Raw genomic sequence first — 19,694 nt, 5'->3', positions numbered from 1 at the left:
GAAACTTTTTATAAAGTTATTAAAAAAATAAAAAATAAAATTATAATTTAAAAAATTTTTTTTTTAGACATGTATCTCGTGCGCATGACAAACTTTTTGTAAAGTTATTAAAAAAATAAAAAATAAAATTATAATTTTTTTTTATTATTATTTTTTTTTTAGACATGCATCTCGTGCGCACGAGAAACTTTTTATAATGTTATAAAAAAAATTAAAAAATGTATAATTTTTTTTTTTTTAGACATGTATCTCATGCACACGAGAAACTTTTTATAAAGTTATTAAAAATATAAAAAATAAAATTATAATTTTTTAATTTTAAAAACATTTTTTTAGACACGTATCTCGGGCGCATGAGAAACTTTTTGTAAAGTTATTAAAAAAAAAAAAAAATTATAATTTTTTTTTTTTTTTTTTTTTTTTTTAGACATGCATCTCGTGCGCACGAGAAACTTTTTATAATGTTATAAAGAAAATTTTAAAAAATGTATAATTATTTTTTTTTTTAGACATGTATCTCATGCACACGAGAAACTTTTTATAAAGTTATCAAAAAAATAAAAAATAAAATTATAATTTTTTAATTTTTAAAAAATTTTTTAAGCATGTATCTCGTGCGCATGAGAAACTTTTTGTAAAGTTATTAAAAAAATAAAAAATAAAATTATAATTTTTTTTTATTATTATTATTTTTTTAGACATGCATCTCGTACGCACGAGAAACTTTTTATAATGTTATAAAAAAATTTTTTTAAAATGTATAATTTTTTTTTTTTTTAGACATGTATCTCATGCACACGAGAAACTTTTTATAAAGTTATTTAAAAAATAAAAAATAAAATTATAATTTTTAAAATTTTTCTTTAGACACGTATCTCGTGCGCATGAGAAACTTTTTGTAAAGTTATTAAAAAAATAAAAAATAAAATTATAATTTTTTAATTTAAAAAAAAAAAATTTTAGACATGTATCTCGTGCGCATGAGAAACTTTTTTGTAAAGTTATTAAAAAAATAAAAAATAAAATTATAATTTTTAAATTTAAAAAAAATTTTTTTTAGACATGTATCTCGTGCGCATGAGAAACTTTTTATAAAGTTATTAAAAAAATAAAAAATAAAATTATAATTTAAAAAAAATTTTTTTAGACATGTATCTCGTGCGCATGAGAAACTTTTTGTAAAGTTATTAAAAAAATAAAAAATAAAATTATAATTTTTTTTTATTATTATTTTTTTTTTAGACATGCATCTCGTGCGCACGAGAAACTTTTTATAATGTTATAAAAAAAATTTAAAAATGTATAATTATTTTTTTTTTTAGACATGTATCTCATGCACACGAGAAACTTTTTATAAAGTTATTAAAAAAATAAAAAATAAAATTATAATTTAAAAAATTTTTTTTTTAGACATGTATCTCGTGCGCATGACAAACTTTTTGTAAAGTTATTAAAAAAATAAAAAATAAAATTATAATTTTTTTTTATTATTATTTTTTTTTTAGACATGCATCTCGTGCGCACGAGAAACTTTTTATAATGTTATAAAAAAAATTAAAAAATGTATAATTTTTTTTTTTTTAGACATGTATCTCATGCACACGAGAAACTTTTTATAAAGTTATTAAAAATATAAAAAATAAAATTATAATTTTTTAATTTTAAAAACATTTTTTTAGACACGTATCTCGGGCGCATGAGAAACTTTTTGTAAAGTTATTAAAAAAAAAAAAAAATTATAATTTTTTTTTATTTTTTTTTTTTTTTTTAGACATGCATCTCGTGCGCACGAGAAACTTTTTATAATGTTATAAAGAAAATTTTAAAAAATGTATAATTATTTTTTTTTTTAGACATGTATCTCATGCACACGAGAAACTTTTTATAAAGTTATCAAAAAAATAAAAAATAAAATTATAATTTTTTAATTTTTAAAAAAATTTTTAAGCATGTATCTCGTGCGCATGAGAAACTTTTTGTAAAGTTATTAAAAAAATAAAAAATAAAATTATAATTTTTTTTTATTATTATTATTTTTTTAGACATGCATCTCGTACGCACGAGAAACTTTTTATAATGTTATAAAAAAAATTTTTTAAAATGTATAATTTTTTTTTTTTTTAGACATGTATCTCATGCACACGAGAAACTTTTTATAAAGTTATTAAAAAAATAAAAAATAAAATTAAAATTTTTTAATTTAAAAAAAAATTTTTTTAGACACGTATCTCGGGCGCATGAGAAACTTTTTGTAAAGTTATTAAAAAAATAAAAAATTAAATTATAATTTTTTTATTATAATTTTTTTAGACATGCATCTCGTGCGCACGAGAAACTTTTTATAAAGTTATTAAAAAAATAAAAAATAAAATTATAATTTAAAAAAAAAAATTTTTAGACATGTATCTCGTGCGCATGAGAAACTTTTTGTAAAGTTATTAAAAAAATAAAAAATAAAATTATAATTTTTAAATTTAAAAAAAATTTTTTTTAGACATGTATCTCGTGCGCATGAGAAACTTTTTATAAAGTTATTTAAAAACAAAAAAATAAAATTATAATTTAAAAAAAAAAATTTTTAGACATGTATCTCGTGCGCATGAGAAACTTTTTGTAAAGTTATTAAAAAAATAAAAAATAAAATTATAATTTTTAAATTTAAAAAAAAATTTTTTTAGACATGTATCTCGTGCGCATGAGAAACTTTTTATAAAGTTATTTAAAAAATAAAAAATACAATTATAATTTAAAAAAAAAATTTTTTAGACATGTATCTCGTGCGCATGAGAAACTTTTTGTAAAGTTATTAAAAAAATAAAAAATAAAATTATAATTTTTAAATTTAAAAATAAATTTTTTTAGACATGTATCTCGTGCGCACGAGAAACATTTTATAAAGTTATTAAAAAAATAAAAAATAAAATTATAATTTAAAAGAAAATTTTTTTGACACTTATCTCGTGCGCATGAGAAACTTTTTATAAAGTTATTAAAAAAATAAAAAATAAAATTATAATTATTTTTTATTATTATTTTTTTTTTAGACATGCATCTCGTGCGCACGAGAAACTTTTTATAATGTTATTAAAAAAATTTTTTAAAAATGTATAATTATTTTTTTTTTTTAGACATGTATCTCATGCACACGAGAAACTTTTTATAAAGTTATTAAAAAAATAAAAAATAAAATTATAATAAAAAAAATTTTTTTTTAGACATGTATCTCGTGCGCATGAGAAACTTTTTGTAAAGTTATTAAAAAAATAAAAAAATAAAATTATAATTTTTTTTTATTATTATTTTTTTTTTAGACATGCATCTCGTGCGCACGAGAAACTTTTTATAATGTTATAAAAAAAATTAAAAAAAATGTATAATTATTTTTTTTTTAGACATGTATCTCATGCACACGAGAAACTTTTTATAAAGTTATTAAAAAAATAAAAAATAAAATTATAATTTTTAAATTTTTTTTTTAGACATGTATCTCGTGCGCATGAGAAACTTTTAGTAAAGTTATTAAAAAAATAAAAAATAAAATTATAATTTTTTTTATTATTTTTTTTTTTTAGACATGCATCTCGTGCGCACGAGAAACTTTTTATAATGTTATAAAAAAAATTTTTTTTAAATGTATAATATATATTTTTTTTAGACATGTATCTCATGCACACGAGAAACTTTTTATAAAGTTATTAAAAAAATAAAAAATAAAATTATAATTTAAAAAAAAAATTTTTAGACACGTATCTCGGGCGCATGAGAAACTTTTTGTAAAGTTATTAAAAAAATAAAAAATAAAATTATAATTTTTTTTTTTATTTTTTATTTTTTTTTAGACATGCATCTCGTGCGCACTAGAAACTTTTTATAATGTCATAAGGAAAATTTTAAAAAATGTATATTTATTTATTTTTTTTAGACATGTATCTCATGCACACGAGAAACTTTTTATAAAGTTATTAAAAAAATAAAAAACAAAATTATAATTTTTTAATTTTTAAAAAAAAAATTTTAGACATGTATTTCGTGCGCATGAGAAACTTTTTGTAAAGTTATTAAAAAAATAAAAAATAAAATTATAATTTTTTTTTATTATTATTATTTTTTTAGACATGTATCTCGTGCGCACGAGAAACTTTTTATAATGTTATAAAAAAAAAATTAAATTTATAATTTTTTTTTTTTTAGACATGTATCTCATGCACACGAGAAACTTTTTATAAAGTTATTAAAAAAATAAAAAATAAAATTATAATTTTTTTTAATTATTTTTTTTTTTAGACATGCATCTCATGCGCACGAGAAACTTTTTATAAAGTTATTAAAAAAATAAAAAATAAAATTATAATTTTAAAAAATTTTTACAAATTTTTTTAGACATGTATCTCGTGCGTACGAGAAACTTTTTATAAAGTTATTAAAAAAATAAAAAATAAAATAATAATTTTTTTATTTTTTAAATTTTTTTTAAGCATGTATCTCATGCGCATGAGAAACTTTTTGTAAAGTTATTAAAAAAATAAAAAATAAAATTATAATTTTTTTTTATTATTATTATATTTTTGGACATGCATCTCGTGCGCACGAGAAATTTTTTATGTTATAAAATTTTTTTTTTAAAATTTATAATTTTTTTTTTTTTTAGACATGCATCTCGTGCGCACGAGAAACTTTTTATAATGTTATAAAAAAAAATTTTTTTAAATGTATAATATATTTTTTTTTTAGACATGTATCTCATGCACACGAGAAACTTTTTATAAAGTTATTAAAAAAATAAAAAATAAAATTATAATTTAAAAAAAAAAATTTTTAGACACGTATCTCGGGCGCATGAGAAACTTTTTGTAAAGTTATTAAAAAAATAAAAAATAAAATTATAATTTTTTTTTTTTTTTTTTTTTTTTTTTTAGACATGCATCTCGTGCGCACGAGAAACTTTTTATAATGTCATAAAGAAAATTTTAAAAAATGTATAATTATTATTTTTTTTTAGACATGTATCTCATGCACACGAGAAACTTTTTATAAAGTTATTAAAAAAATAAAAAACAAAATTATAATTTTTTAATTTAAAAAAAAAAAAATTTAGACATGTATTTCGTGCGCATGAGAAACTTTTTGTAAAGTTATTAAAAAAATTAAAAATAAAATTATAATTTTTTTTTATTATTATTATTTTTTTAGACATGCATCTCGTGCGCACGAGAAACTTTTTATAATGTTATAAAAAAAAAATTAAATTTATAATTTTTTTTTTTTAGACATGTATCTCATGCACACGAGAAACTTTTTATAAAGTTATTAAAAAAATAAAAAATAAAATTATAATTTTTTTTTATTATTTTTTTTTTTTAGACATGCATCTCGTGCGCACGAGAAACTTTTTATAAAGTTATTAAAAAAATAAAAAATAAAATTATAATTTTAAAAAATTTTTACAAATTTTTTTAGACATGTATCTCGTGCGTACGAGAAACTTTTTATAAAGTTATTAAAAAAATAAAAAATAAAATAATAATTTTTTTATTTTTTAAATTTTTTTTAAGCATGTATCTCATGCGCATGAGAAACTTTTTGTAAAGTTATTAAAAAAATAAAAAATAAAATTATAATTTTTTTTTATTATTATTATATTTTTGGACATGCATCTCGTGCGCACGAGAAATTTTTTATGTTATAAAAATTTTTTTTTTAAATTTATAATTTTTTTTTTTTTTAGACATGTATCTCATGCACACGAGAAACTTTTTATAAAGTTATTAAAAAAAAAAAAAAAAAATAATAATTTTTTAATTTAAAAAAAAAATTTTTTAGACATGTATTTCGTGCGCATGAGAAACTTTTTGTAAAGTTATTAAAAAAATAAAAAATAAAATTATAATTTTTTTTATTACTATTTTTTTTTAGACATGTATCTCGTGCGCACAAGAAACTTTTTATAATGTTATAAAAAAAATTTTTTTAAATGTATATATATATTTTTTTTTAGACATGTATCTCATGCACACGAGAAACTTTTTATAATGTTATAAAAAAAAATTTAAAAAATGTATAATTATTTTTTTTTTAGACATGTATCTCATGCACACGAGAAACTTTTTATAAAGTTATTAAAAAAATAAAAAATAAAATTATAATTTAAAAAAAATTTTTTTTAGACATGTATCTCGTGCGCATGAGAAACTTTTTGTAAAGTTATTAAAAAAATAAAATAATAATTTTTTTTAATTATTATTTTTTTAGACATGCATCTCGTGCGCACGAGAAACTTTTTATAATGTTATAAAAAAAAAAAAAAAAAATGTATAATTATTTTTTTTTTTAGACATGCACACGAGAAACTTTTTATAAAGTTATTAAAAAAATAAAAAATAAAAAAAATTTTTATTTTATTTTTTTTTTAGACATGTATCTCGGGCGCATGAGAAACTTTTTGTAAAGTTATTAAAAAAATAAAATTATAATTTTTTTTATTATTATTTTTTTTTTAGACATGCATCTCGTGCGCACGAGAAACTTTTTATAATGTTATAAAAAAAAATTTTTTAAATTTATATATATTTTTTTTTAGACATGTATCTCATGCACACAAGAAACTTTCTCGTGCGCATGAGATACATGTCTAAAAAAAATAAATAAATAAAAATAAATAAAAAATTCCCCCATGTCCCTTTAGGGCAGGGGTCACCAACGTGGTGCCCGCGGGCACCAGGTAGCCCGTAAGGACCAGATGAGTAGCCCGCTGACCTGTTCTAAAAATAGCTCAAATAGCAGCACTTACCAGTGAGCTGCCTCTATTTTTTAAATTGTATTTATTTACTAGCAAGCTGGTCTCGCTTTGCCCGACATTTTAATTCAGACAAAACTCAAATAGAATTTGAAAATCCAAGAAAATATTTTAAAGACTTGGTCTTCACTTGTTTAAATAATGTCATACATTTTTTTACTTTGCTTCTTATAACTTTCAGAAAGACAATTTTAGAGAAAAAATACAACCTTAAAATGATTTTAGGATTTTTAAACACATATACCTTTTTACCTTTTGAATTCCTTCCTCTTCTTTCCTGACAATTTAAATCAATGTTCAAGTAAAAAAAATTTTTTATTGTAAAGAATAATGAATACATTTTAATTTAATTCTTTATTTTAGCTTCTGTTTTTTCGACGAAGAATATTTGTGAAATATTTCTTCAAACTTATTATGATTAAAATTCAAAAAAAATATTCTGGCAAATCTAGAAAATCTGTAGAATCAAATTTAAATCTTATTTCAAAGTCTTTTGAATTTCTTTTAAAAATGTTGTTCTGGAAAATCTAGAAGAAATAATGATTTGTCTTTGTTAGAAATATAGCTTGGTCCAATTTGTTATATATTCTAACAAAGTGCAGATTGGATTTTAACCTATTTAAAACATGTCATCAAAATTCTAAAATTAATCTTAATCAGGAAAAATTACTAATGATGTTCCATAAATTTAATTTTTTTCAAAAACATTTGAAATAGCTAGTTTTTCTCTTCTTTTTTTCGGTTGAATTTTGAATTTTAAAGAGTTGAAATTGAAGATAAACTATGTTTCAAAATTTAATTGTCATTTTTTTCGTGTTTTCTCCTCTTTTAAACCGTTTAATTATAATAATAATAATAATAATGGATTAGATTTATATAGCGCTTTTCTAGACACTCAAAGCGCTTCACAGAGAAGTGAGAACCCATCATTCATTTTTACAACTCATTCATTCATCATTCATTCTCCGGTGTGAGCGGCACCGGGGGCAAGGGTGAAGTGTCCTGCCCAAGGACACAACGGCAGCGATTTTTGGATGGTAAGAGGCGGGGAGCGAACCTGCAACCCTCAGGTTTCTGGCAAGGCCGCTCTACCCACTACGCCAAGCCGCCCCATAAAATTAATTAAGTGTTAATATCGTTAATTATTAATAATAACATAGAGTTAAAGGTAAATTGAGCAAATTGGCTATTTCTGGCAATTTATTTAAGTGTGTATCAAACTGGTAGCCCTTCGCATTAATCACTACCCAAGAAGTAGCTCTTGGTTTCAAAAAGGTTGGTGACCCCTGCTTTAGGGGCTCTGTAAAAATGTTATTTAAAAAAAAAAAAAATTCTTATTTTTAAAATTACTTTAATCAACATAAAATAATGTGATTTTAATGAATACAAGTGAGGAAGTGATACTGATAAAGCACGAGTGATACCTCATGTTCCACGCGCAGAAGCAACCTCAAGATCCTCTCCACCAAGAAGAGCAGATAGAAGCCTCCAAAGATGCCGATGGCGTTGGCCACGTAGTCGTCCTTCTTGGGATCAAACCCGAGGGCCTGCGGAGCAAAAAATGTCAACAATGCGAGTTCATTTCCTGACCTGGAACGCCAGCGCGGCGAGGGCGGAATGCGTGCACCACCACCACCACCACCACCACCACCACCACCACGGCGGCGGCGGGGCCAACCTCGGGTATGAGCTGCAGCACGGCGTTGGAGAAGAGAGTTCCGATGGCCAGGCCGATGAAGTAGGTCAGCACTTTGGGGAAGTAGGACTTCTTGGTGAAGGGAATCAGCAGCAGGCCCAGCAGCGCCGCCAAGTTGATGACCGTCACCGCCAGGAAGCCCCACCCCCACACTGTACGGACATAAGGATATCATCCCTCAGAGCCAGGGGACAGTATCGGCCGTCTACTGATATCATACTCGTTATCGTTACTATCATGGTAACAAGTGTCACGTACCAAGTTATATGACTCTAGGGTGGGAATTAGAGAGAACTAAATTGCTAAAAAAGTTAGCACTTTAATGTTAGCATGCTTACGTTTGCATGCTAGCAGTTTACAAGTGTTACGTACCGACTTATATGTTAGTATGCTAGCAATCAGGTAGCTACTAGTTAGCAGCTATCAGCTAGATGCTAGCTGCTAACTAGTAGCTAGCTGATAGCTGATAACTAGTAGCTAGCTGATAGCTGATAACTAGTAGCTAGCTGATGGCTCGTAGATAGCTGATAGCTCGTAGATGGGTAGTAGATAGCTGATAGCTAGTAGATAGCTGCTAGTTCTTAGATAGCTGCTAGCTCATAGATAGCTGATAGCTTGTAGATGGCTAGTAGATAGCTGATAGCTAGTTGATAACTACGAGCTTGTTGATAGCTTATAGCTGTTAGTTCATAGATAGCTGATAGCTAGTAGTTAGCTGATAGCTAGTTGATAACTGCTAGCTTGTTGATAGCTGATAGCTGCTAGTTCATAGATAGCTGATAGCTAGTTGATAACTGCTAGCTTGTTGATAGCTGATAGCTGCTAGTTCATAGATAGCTGATAGCTAGAAGATAACTGATAGCTCGTAGATAGCTGATAGCTCGTAGATGGCTAGTAGGTAGCTGATAGCTAGTTGATAACTACGAGCTTGTTGATAGCTTATAGCTGTTAGTTCATAGATAGCTGATAGCTACTTGATAACTGCTAGCTTGTTGATAGCTGCTAGTTCATAGATAGCTGATAGCTAGTAGATAGATAGCTGATAGCTAGTTGATAACTGATAGCTTGTAGATAGCTGATAGCTCGTAGATGGCTAGTAGATAGCTGATAGCTAGTTGATAACTGCTAGCTTGTTGATAGCTGATAGCTGCTAGTTCATAGATAGCTGATAGCTAGTTGATAACTGCTAGCTTGTTGATAGCTGATAGCTGCTAGTTCATAGATAGCTGATAGCTAGAAGATAACTGATAGCTCGTAGATAGCTGATAGCTCGTAGATGGCTAGTAGGTAGCTGATAGCTAGTTGATAACTACGAGCTTGTTGATAGCTTATAGCTGTTAGTTCATAGATAGCTGATAGCTAGTAGATAGCTGATAGCTAGTTGATAACTGCTAGCTTGTTGATAGCTGCTAGTTCATAGATAGCTGATAGCTAGTAGATAGATAGCTGATAGCTAGTTGATAACTGATAGCTTGTAGATAGCTGATAGCTCGTAGATGGCTAGTAGATAGCTGATAGCTAGTTGATAACTGCTAGCTTGTTGATAGCTGATAGCTGAGTTCATAGATAGCGGATAGCTAGTTGATAACTGCTAGCTTGTTGATAGCTGATAGCTGCTAGTTCATAGATAGCTGATAGCTAGTAGATAGACTGATAGCTTGTGGATAGCTGATAGCTCGTAGATGGCTAGTAGATAGCTGATAGCTAGTTGATAACTACGAGCTTGTTGATAGCTGCTAGCTGCTAGTTCTTAGATAGCTGCTAGCTCATAATTAGCTAATAGCTCGTAGATAACTGATAGCTAGCTGCTAGCTCGTAGATAGCTGCTAGCTGCTAGCATGTAGATAGCTGCTAGTTGGTAGATAGCTGCTAGCTCGTAGATAGCTGATAGTTCGTAGATAGTTCATAGATAGCTAGAAGATAGTTGATAGCTAATTGATAACTGCTAGCTCGTAGATAGCTGATAGCTCTTCGATAGCTGCTAGCTAGTGACTAGCTGCTAGCTCGTAATTAGCTGATAGCTCGTAGATAGCCGATAGCTCGTAAATAGCTAGTAGATAGCTGATAGCTAGTTGATAACTACGAGCTTGTTGATAGCTGACAGCTGCTAGCTTGTAGATAGCTGATAGCTAGTAGATAGCTGATAGCTAGTTGATAACTGCTAGCTCGTTGATAGCTGATAGCTGCTAGTTCATAGATAGCTGATAGCTGATAGATAGTTGATAACTGCTAGCTCGTTGATAGCTGATAGCTGCTAGTTCATAGATAGCTGATAGCTGCTAGTTCGTAAATAGCTGCTAGCTAGTAACTAGCTGCTAGATAGTAACTAGCTGTTAGCTCGTAGATAGCTGCTAGCTAGCTGCTAGCATGTAGATAGCTGATAGTTCATAGATAGCTAGTAGATAGCTGATAGCTAGTTGATAACTGCTAGCTCGTAGATAGCTGATAGTTCGTAGATAACGGCTAGCTCGTAATTAGCTGATAGCTCGTAGATAGCTGATAGCTAGCTGCTAGCTCGTAGATAGCTGATAGCTAGCTGATTGCTAGCAGATAGCTGTCCGCTAGTAGCTAGCGGACAGCTGCTGCTAGCGACTAGCTTGCCACTCGCTAGCCAGCCGGGCCTCCTATTAAGAAAGTGACTTAGTACAGACATGAGTTGTGACAAGGTCAAACGAAGGACTTTGGTGAGATACAGTATCTGCTGTACTATGAACATTAGAGGGATACAGTATCTGCTGTACTATGAACATTAGAGGGATACAGTATCTGCTGTACTATGAACATTAGAGGGATACAGTATCTGCTGTACTATGAACATTAGAGGGATACAGTATCTGCTGTACTATGAACATTAGAGGGATACAGTATCTGCTGTACTATGAACATTAGTGATACAGTATCTGCTGTACTATGAACATTAGAGGGATACAGTATCTGCTGTACTATGAACATTAGAGTGGTACAGTATCTGCTGTACTATGAACATTAGAGTGATACAGTATCTGCTGTACTATGAACATTAGAGGGATACAGTATCTGCTGTACTATGAAAATTAGAGTGATACAGTATCTGCTGTACTATGAACATTAGAGGGATACAGTATCTGCTGTACTATGAACATTAGAGGGATACAGTATCTGCTGTACTGTGAACATTACAGGGATACAGTATCTGCTGTACTATGAACATTAGAGTGATACAGTATCTGCTGTACTATGAACATTAGAGTGATACAGTATCTGCTGTACTATGAACATTAGAGGGATACAGTATCTGCTGTACTATGAACATTAGAGGGATACAGTATCTGCTGTACTATGAAAATTAGAGTGATACAGTATCTGCTGTACTATGAACATTAGAGGGATACAGTATCTGCTGTACTATGAACATTAGAGGGATACAGTATCTGCTGTACTATGAACATTAGAGGGATACAGTATCTGCTGTACTATGAACATTAGAGGGATACAGTGTCTGCTGTACTATGAACATTAGAGGGATACAGTATCTGCTGTACTATGAAAATTAGAGTGATACAGTATCTGCTGTACTATGAACATTAGAGTGATACAGTATCTGCTGTACTATGAACATTAGAGGGATACAGTATCTACTGTACTATGAACATTAGAGGGATACAGTATCTGCTGTACTATGAACATTAGAGTGATACAGTATCTGCTGTACTATGAACATTAGAGTGATACAGTATCTGCTGTACTATGAACATTAGAGTGATACAGTATCTGCTGTACTATGAACATTAGAGGGATACAGTATCTGCTGTACTATGAACATTAGAGTGATACAGTATCTGCTGTACTATGAACATTAGAGTGATACAGTATCTGCTGTACTATGAACATTAGAGGGATACAGTATCTGCTGTACTATGAACATTAGAGTGATACAGTATCTGCTGTACTATGAACATTAGAGTGATACAGTATCTGCTGTACTATGAACATTAGAGTGATACAGTATCTACTGTATTATGAACATTAGAGTGATACAGTATCTGCTGTACTATGAACATTAGAGTGATACAGTATCTGCTGTACTATGAACATTAGAGTGATACAGTATCTGCTGTACTATGAACATTAGAGTGATACAGTATCTGCTGTATTATGAAGATTAGAGTGATACAGTATCTGCTTAGAGGTGTAGATTGAGCACATTATTAATCATTAGTGGATCACACGCAGCTGATAAATAGCAAGCAGGCAGTAAATATGCACACACACTTTTTGTGTTTGTTTGTCTTGTCCCAAACTACACGGAGCAGCGAGGTCATTGCAGGACACACAACAAGTGAGAAGGACTGACACACAACAAGTGAGAAGGACTGACACACAACAAGTGAGAAGGACTGACACACAACAAGTGAGAAGGACTGACACACAACAAGTGAGAAGGACTGACACACAACAAGTGAGAAGGACTGACACACAACAAGTGAGAAGGACTGACACACAACAAGTGCGAAGGACTGACACACAACAAGTGAGAAGGACTGACACACAACAAGTGAGAAGGACTGACACACAACAAGTGAGAAGGACTGACACACAAGTGAGAAGGACTGACACACAACAAGTGCGAAGGACTGACACACAACAAGTGAGAAGGACTGACACAACAAGTGAGAAGGACTGACACACAACAAGTGAGAAGGACTGACACAACAAGTGAGAAGGACTGACACACAACAAGTGCGAAGGACTGACACACAACAAGTGAGAAGGACTGACACACAACAAGTGAGAAGGACTGACACACAACAAGTGAGAAGGACTGACACACAACAAGTGCGAAGGACTGACACACAACAAGTGAGAAGGACTGACACACAACAAGTGAGAAGGACTGACACACAACAAGTGAGAAGGACTGACACACAACAAGTGAGAAGGACTGACACAACAAGTGAGAAGGACTGACACACAACAAGTGCGAAGGACTGACACACAACAAGTGAGAAGGACTGACACACAACAAGTGAGAAGGACTGACACACAACAAGTGAGAAGGACTGACACACAACAACGACACAAGTGAGAAGGACTGACACACAACAAGTGAGAAGGACTGACACACAACAAGTGAGAAGGACTGACACACAACAAGTGAGAAGGACTGACACACAACAAGTGAGAAGGACTGACACACAACAAGTGAGAAGGACTGACACACAACAACGACACAAGTGAGAAGGACTGACACACAACAAGTGAGAAGGACTGACACACAACAAGTGAGAAGGACTGACACACAACAAGTGAGAAGGACTGACACACAACAACGACACAAGTGAGAAGGACTGACACACAACAAGTGAGAAGGACTGACACACAACAACGACACAAGTGAGAAGGACTGACACACAACAAGTGAGAAGGACTGACACACAACAATTGAGAAGGACTGACACACAACAAGTGAGAAGGACTGACACACAACAAGTGAGAAGGACTGACACACAACAACGACACAAGTGAGAAGGACTGACACACAACAAGTGAGAAGGACTGACACACAACAACGACACAAGTGAGAAGGACTGACACACAACAAGTGAGAAGGACTGACACACAACAAGTGAGAAGGACTGACACACAACAAGTGACACACAACAAGTGAGAAGGACTGACACACAACAAGTGAGAAGGACTGACACACAACAAGTGAGAAGGACTGACACACAACAAGTGAGAAGGACTGACACACAACAAGTGAGAAGGACTGACACACAACAAGTGAGAAGGACTGACACACAACAAGTGAGAAGGACTGACACACAACAATTGAGGAGAACAGCCTAATAGCTATAACTAGTATGCATATATCAAAAAAAAGAAAAGGCTATTTTAAAAAGAAGGGCTTTTAAGCCTTTTTTTAAAAGCATCCACAGTCTGTGGTGCCCTCAGGTGGTCAGGGAGAGCGTTCCACAGACTGGGAGCGGCGGAGCAGAAAGCTCGGTCTCCCACTGTTCGTAGCTTTGTCCTCGGGAGGTTAATAAATGTGAGGAACACGAGGACAGGAAATGGCCCCCCAAAAAAGACAAAAGGTAGTTAAGAGGACTGACCGGAGTAGTGGAGCTGTGGTGGAGGCAGGGGGGTGGTGTAAGGGCAGGAGGGCAGCAGCACCTGGGTCAACACGGCAGGACAGATCCTCTCCAGGTGGTCCACACCCAGCTGGCTGCCATTTGGGAGGCCAAAGTGGGACAAGATCTGCTTGGCTGAGAGGCACTGAGGAGCACACAAACATGCTTTTATTTTGACATACAGGAAGTAGCCACCCTTTTCCCCCCCCATTTTTGTTGTGTTAAAACCTTATTTCAAAATGGAATGAATCAATTTTCCCTGGAAAATTTCTACACAAGGTGAAAAGGTGTTTATTTTATTTTACAAATGTATTTAAAACAAATAAAATAAAATAAAAATCATAAGTATTCACGCCCCCAAGATAAACGTGCCAAGCTTTTGGAGTCGAATTCTTTTCTCTTTTTTTTGGGCGTCGTATTCAAAAAAAGACTCGAGGCCAGAGGTGCATCAACGAAGCAAAGGCTGTGAATACTTTTTTTCCCCCCGAAATAAATTTGCAAAATCAATTTTAAAAAATTCACATCGTCACTATGGGGTATTTTGTGTAGAAATAAGGCCGTGACATAAACTGTGGAAAAAGTGAATACTTTGCAAACGCAAACATGGAAGCCGCAAGGTTCAAAGCGTGGGGAAAAAAAGCAGCGCCTTATAGTGCAAAAATACATAAAAATGTGAGAAAAAATAGCAAAAAATCATGATGTAATGAGATTTTTTTTTTTGACTAATAATTAACAATAATGTACTTTGTCGCCTATAACACAAATTTGTGTGTATATATGTTTTTAGCTTTTTTTTTTAATGAAAAAATATCCAAATGGCCCCATAATACTTGACTTTTCAGTATGTGGCCCCTGGTGGAAAAAGTTTAGACACCCCTGATCTAAAATATTAGAAGATTTAAAAATAAAGATAAAATACTTGAAATAAACAAAGTTTAGTAAGTGTATTTAAGAATAAAATAACACTAATTGTGAATAAATTATAAAAATGACAACAAGCGTAATAAACACTGTTAAACTATTTTCAGACAGGCAGAATTTTTGACACACTAGGTCAAAAATCCCACAATCGTGTTATTTTAGTTAGCGAAGAAAAGTCCATAAATCGGCCGCACCGTTTTAAAAGCCGCAAGGTTCAAAGCGTGGGAAAAAAGCTGCGGCTAAATTGCAAAAATACGAAAAAAATAGCAAAAAAATCATGATGTAATGAGAAAAATCTGACATTTTTAAACTAATAATTAATAATAATGTACTTTGTCGCCTATAACACAAAGTTTTATATATATATATATATATATATATATATATATATATATATATATATATATATATATATATATATATATATATATATATACATACATATATATATATATATATATATACATACATATATATATATATATATATATATGACTTTTCAGTATGTGGCCCTTGGTGGAAAAAGTTTAGACACCACTTATCTAAAATATTAGAAGATTTTAAAATTAAAATAACCAAAGTTTAGTGAGTTTATTTAAGAATAAAATAATACTAACTTGTGAATAAATTAGAAAAATGACAACAAGCGTAATAAACACTGTTACACGTGTAACTGAACATGAATATTTCCAGACAGGCAGAATTTTTAAACACACTAGGTCAAAAATCCCACAATCGTGTTATTTTAGTTAGCGAAGAAAAGTCCATAAATTGGCCGCTCCGCTTTAAAAGCCGCAAGGTTCAAAGCGTGGGAAAAAAGCAGCGGCTTATAGTGCAAAAATAGGTACAAATGTGAGAGAAAATAGTAAAATAATCATAATGTACTGAGAAAAAGCGGACATGTTTTAACTAATAACTAATAATAATGTACTTTGTCGCTTATAACACATAGTTTTGTGTATATATATATATATTTTTTTTAAATATATTTTTAGCATTTTTTAAATGAAAAAATATCAAAATGGCCCCATAATACTTGACTTTTCAGTATGTGGCCCCTGGTGGAAAAAGTGTAGACACCCCTGATCTAAAATATTAGAAGATTTAAAAATAACGATAAAATACTTGAAATAAACAAAGTTTAGTAAGTTTATTTAAGAATAAAATAACACTAACTTGTGAATAAATTATAAAAATGACAACAAGCGTAATAAACACTGTTAAACTATTTTCAGACAGGCAGAATTTTTGACACACTAGGTCAAAAATCCCACAATCGTGTTATTTTAGTTAGCGAAGAAAAGTCCATAAATTGGCCGCACTGTTTTAAAAGCCGCAAGGTTCAAAGCGTGGGGGAAAAAGCAGCGGCTATAGTGAAAAAAATATGTTTAAATGTGAGAAAAAATAGCAAAAAATCATGATGCAATGAGAAAAAGCTGACATTTTTAAACTAATAATTAATAATAATGTACTTTGTCGCCTATAACACAAAGTTTTGTGTATATATGTTTTTAGCATTTTTTTTTAATGAAAAAATATCCAAATGGCCCCATTATACTTGACTTTTCAGTATGTGGCCCCTGGTGGAAAAAGTTTAGACACCCCTGATCTAAAATATTAGAAGATTTAAAAATAACAATAAAATACTTGAAATAAACAAAGTTTAGTAAGTGTATTTAAGAATGAAATAACACTAACTTGTGAATGAATTATAAAAATGACAACAAGCGTAATAAACACTGTTACACGTGTAACTGAACATGAATATTTTCAGACAGGCAGAATTTTTGACACACTAGGTCAAAAATCCCACAATCGTGTTATTTTAGTTAGCGAAGAAAAGTCCATAAATTGGCTGCACCGTTTTAAAAGCCGCAAGGTTCAAAGTGTGGGAAAAAAGCAGCAGCTTACAGTGCAAAAATACGAAAAATGTGAGAAAAAATAGCAAAAAATCATGATGTAATGAGAAAAAGCTGACATTTTTTAACTAATAATTAATAATAATGTACTTTGTCGCCTAAAACAAAAAGTTTTGTATATATATATATATATATATATATATATATATATATATATATATATATATATATATATATATATATATATATATATATATATATATATATATATATATATTTATTTATTTAAAAAAAAAAATTTTAGCATATTTTTTTTATGAAAAAATATCAAAATGGCCCCATAATACTTGACTTTTCAGTATGTGGCCCCTGGTGGAAAAAGTTTAGACACCCCTGATCTAAAATATTAGAAGATTTTAAAATTTAAATAAAATATACTTGAAATAAACAAAGTTTAGTAAGTTTATTTCAGAATAAAAGAATAACTAACTAACTAACTAACTAAATGACAACAAGCGTAATAAACACTGTTAAACGTGTAACTGAACATGAATATTTTCAGACAGGCAGAATTTTTGACCCACTAGGTCAAAAATCCCACAATCGTGTTATTTTAGTTAGCGAAGAAAAGTCCATAAATTGGCCGCACCGTTTTAAAAGCCGCAAGGTTCAAAGCGTGGGAAAAAAGCAGCGGCTATAGTGAAAAAATACGTTAAAATGTGAGAAAAAATAGCAAAAAATCATGATGTAATGAGAAAATTTTTTTGACTAATAATTAACAATAATGTACTTTGTCGCCTATAACACAAAGTTTTGTGTATATATGTTTTTAGCATTTTTTTTTAATGAAAAAATATCAAAATGGCCCCATAATACTTGACTTTTCAGTATGTGGCCCCTGGTGGAAAAAGTGTAGACACCCCTGATCTAAAATATTAGAAGATTTAAAAATAACAATAAAATACTTGAAATAAACAAAGTTTAGTAAGTTTATTTAAGAATAAAATAATACTAACTTGTGAATGAATTATAAAAATGACAACAAGCGTAATAAACACTGTTGCACGTGTAACTGAACATGAATATTTTCACACAGGCAGAATTTTTGACACACTAGGTCAAAAATCCCACAATCGTGTTATTTTAGTTAGTGAAGAAAAGTCCATAAATTGGCCGCACCGCTTTAAAAGCCGCAAGGTTCAAAGCGTGGGAAAAAAGCAGCGGCTATAGTGAAAAAATACGTTTAAATGTGAGGAAAAAATAGCAAAAAATCATGATGTAATGAGAAAAAGCTGACATTTTTAAACTAATAACTAATAATAATGTACTTTGTCGCCTATAACACAAAGTTTTGTGTATATATATATATATTTTTTAAAGGCCTACTGAAAGCCACTACTAGCGACCACGCAGTCTGATAGTTTATATATCAATGATGAAATCTTAACATTGCAACACATGCCAATACGGCCGGGTTAACTTATAAAGTGACATTTTAAAATTCCCGCCACACTTCCGGTTGAAAAACTCCTTTGGATATGATTTATGCGCGTGACGTCACAAAATCCACGGAAGTGGTTGGACCCCATCGGACCCGATAGAAAAGCCTCTTGTTTTCTTCGACAAAATTCCACAGTATTCTGGACATCTGTGTTGGTGAATCTTTTGCAATTTGTTTAATGAACAATGGAGGCTGCAAAGAAGAACGTTGTAGGTGGGATCGATCGGTGTATTAGCGGCTAAGTACAATACTGTAATATCTGTGATATTTGCATTAGTGTACTGTCTTTAAGGGTTTGGGGAACGCGCATGCACGAGTGAGTTGGCGGAGAACTTGTGTGTGTGAGGGTGAGTTTTGGCTAACAGCAGCTCGTGTATGTGTGTGTGTTACTTTTTGAACTACAACCAGTTACCGCTTGTTAATAAAGCGATTGAGCAGCGCATCCTCGTCTGTGTGACTCCTTCTCCACTGCGGGGCATTACAATACTTACAGCAACACAACAAGGACTACTTACCCTGACGCCTAGCCGATGCTTGCCGCCAAACCCACGGATGAAGTCCTTCGTCGTGCCGTTGATCGCTTGAATGCAGGTGAGCACGGCTGTTGATGGGTTTCTATCTTCATTTGAGAACGATGCTATCGCGCTAGCTCAGTAGCTAAGTGTGTCACCGATGTATTGTCTTGGAGATAAGTCACTTTAAATGTCCATTTCGCGTGCTCGACTCTCATTTTCAAGAGGATATAGTATCCCAGGTGGTTTAAAATACAAATCTGTGATTCATAATAGAAAAAGGAGAGAGTACATAGTTCTGT

General features: G+C 30.5%; 1 protein-coding gene across 2 annotated transcripts in view; it reads right to left on the bottom strand.

Moving 5' to 3' along the window:
• Window positions 1-19,694, bottom strand: part of LOC133640815 (metal cation symporter ZIP8-like) — a 47,423-nt gene that overhangs the window by 12,390 nt on the left and 15,339 nt on the right. For both annotated transcript variants that reach the window (XM_062034494.1, XM_062034493.1), the window contains exons 2-4: window positions 14,582-14,744; window positions 8,472-8,641; window positions 8,218-8,340 (exon numbers count right to left, since the gene is read on the bottom strand). In XM_062034494.1, coding sequence (XP_061890478.1) covers window positions 8,218-8,340; window positions 8,472-8,641; window positions 14,582-14,744 — 456 coding nt within the window. The remainder of the gene's footprint in view (window positions 1-8,217; window positions 8,341-8,471; window positions 8,642-14,581; window positions 14,745-19,694) is intronic.

This window comes from Entelurus aequoreus, linkage group LG23 (genome assembly GCF_033978785.1).
Source record: "Entelurus aequoreus isolate RoL-2023_Sb linkage group LG23, RoL_Eaeq_v1.1, whole genome shotgun sequence".
Classification (NCBI taxonomy): Eukaryota; Metazoa; Chordata; class Actinopteri; order Syngnathiformes; family Syngnathidae; genus Entelurus; species Entelurus aequoreus.
Note: the sequence above shows the minus strand (reverse complement) of the source record. Positions and strands in the feature narration are given on the sequence as shown.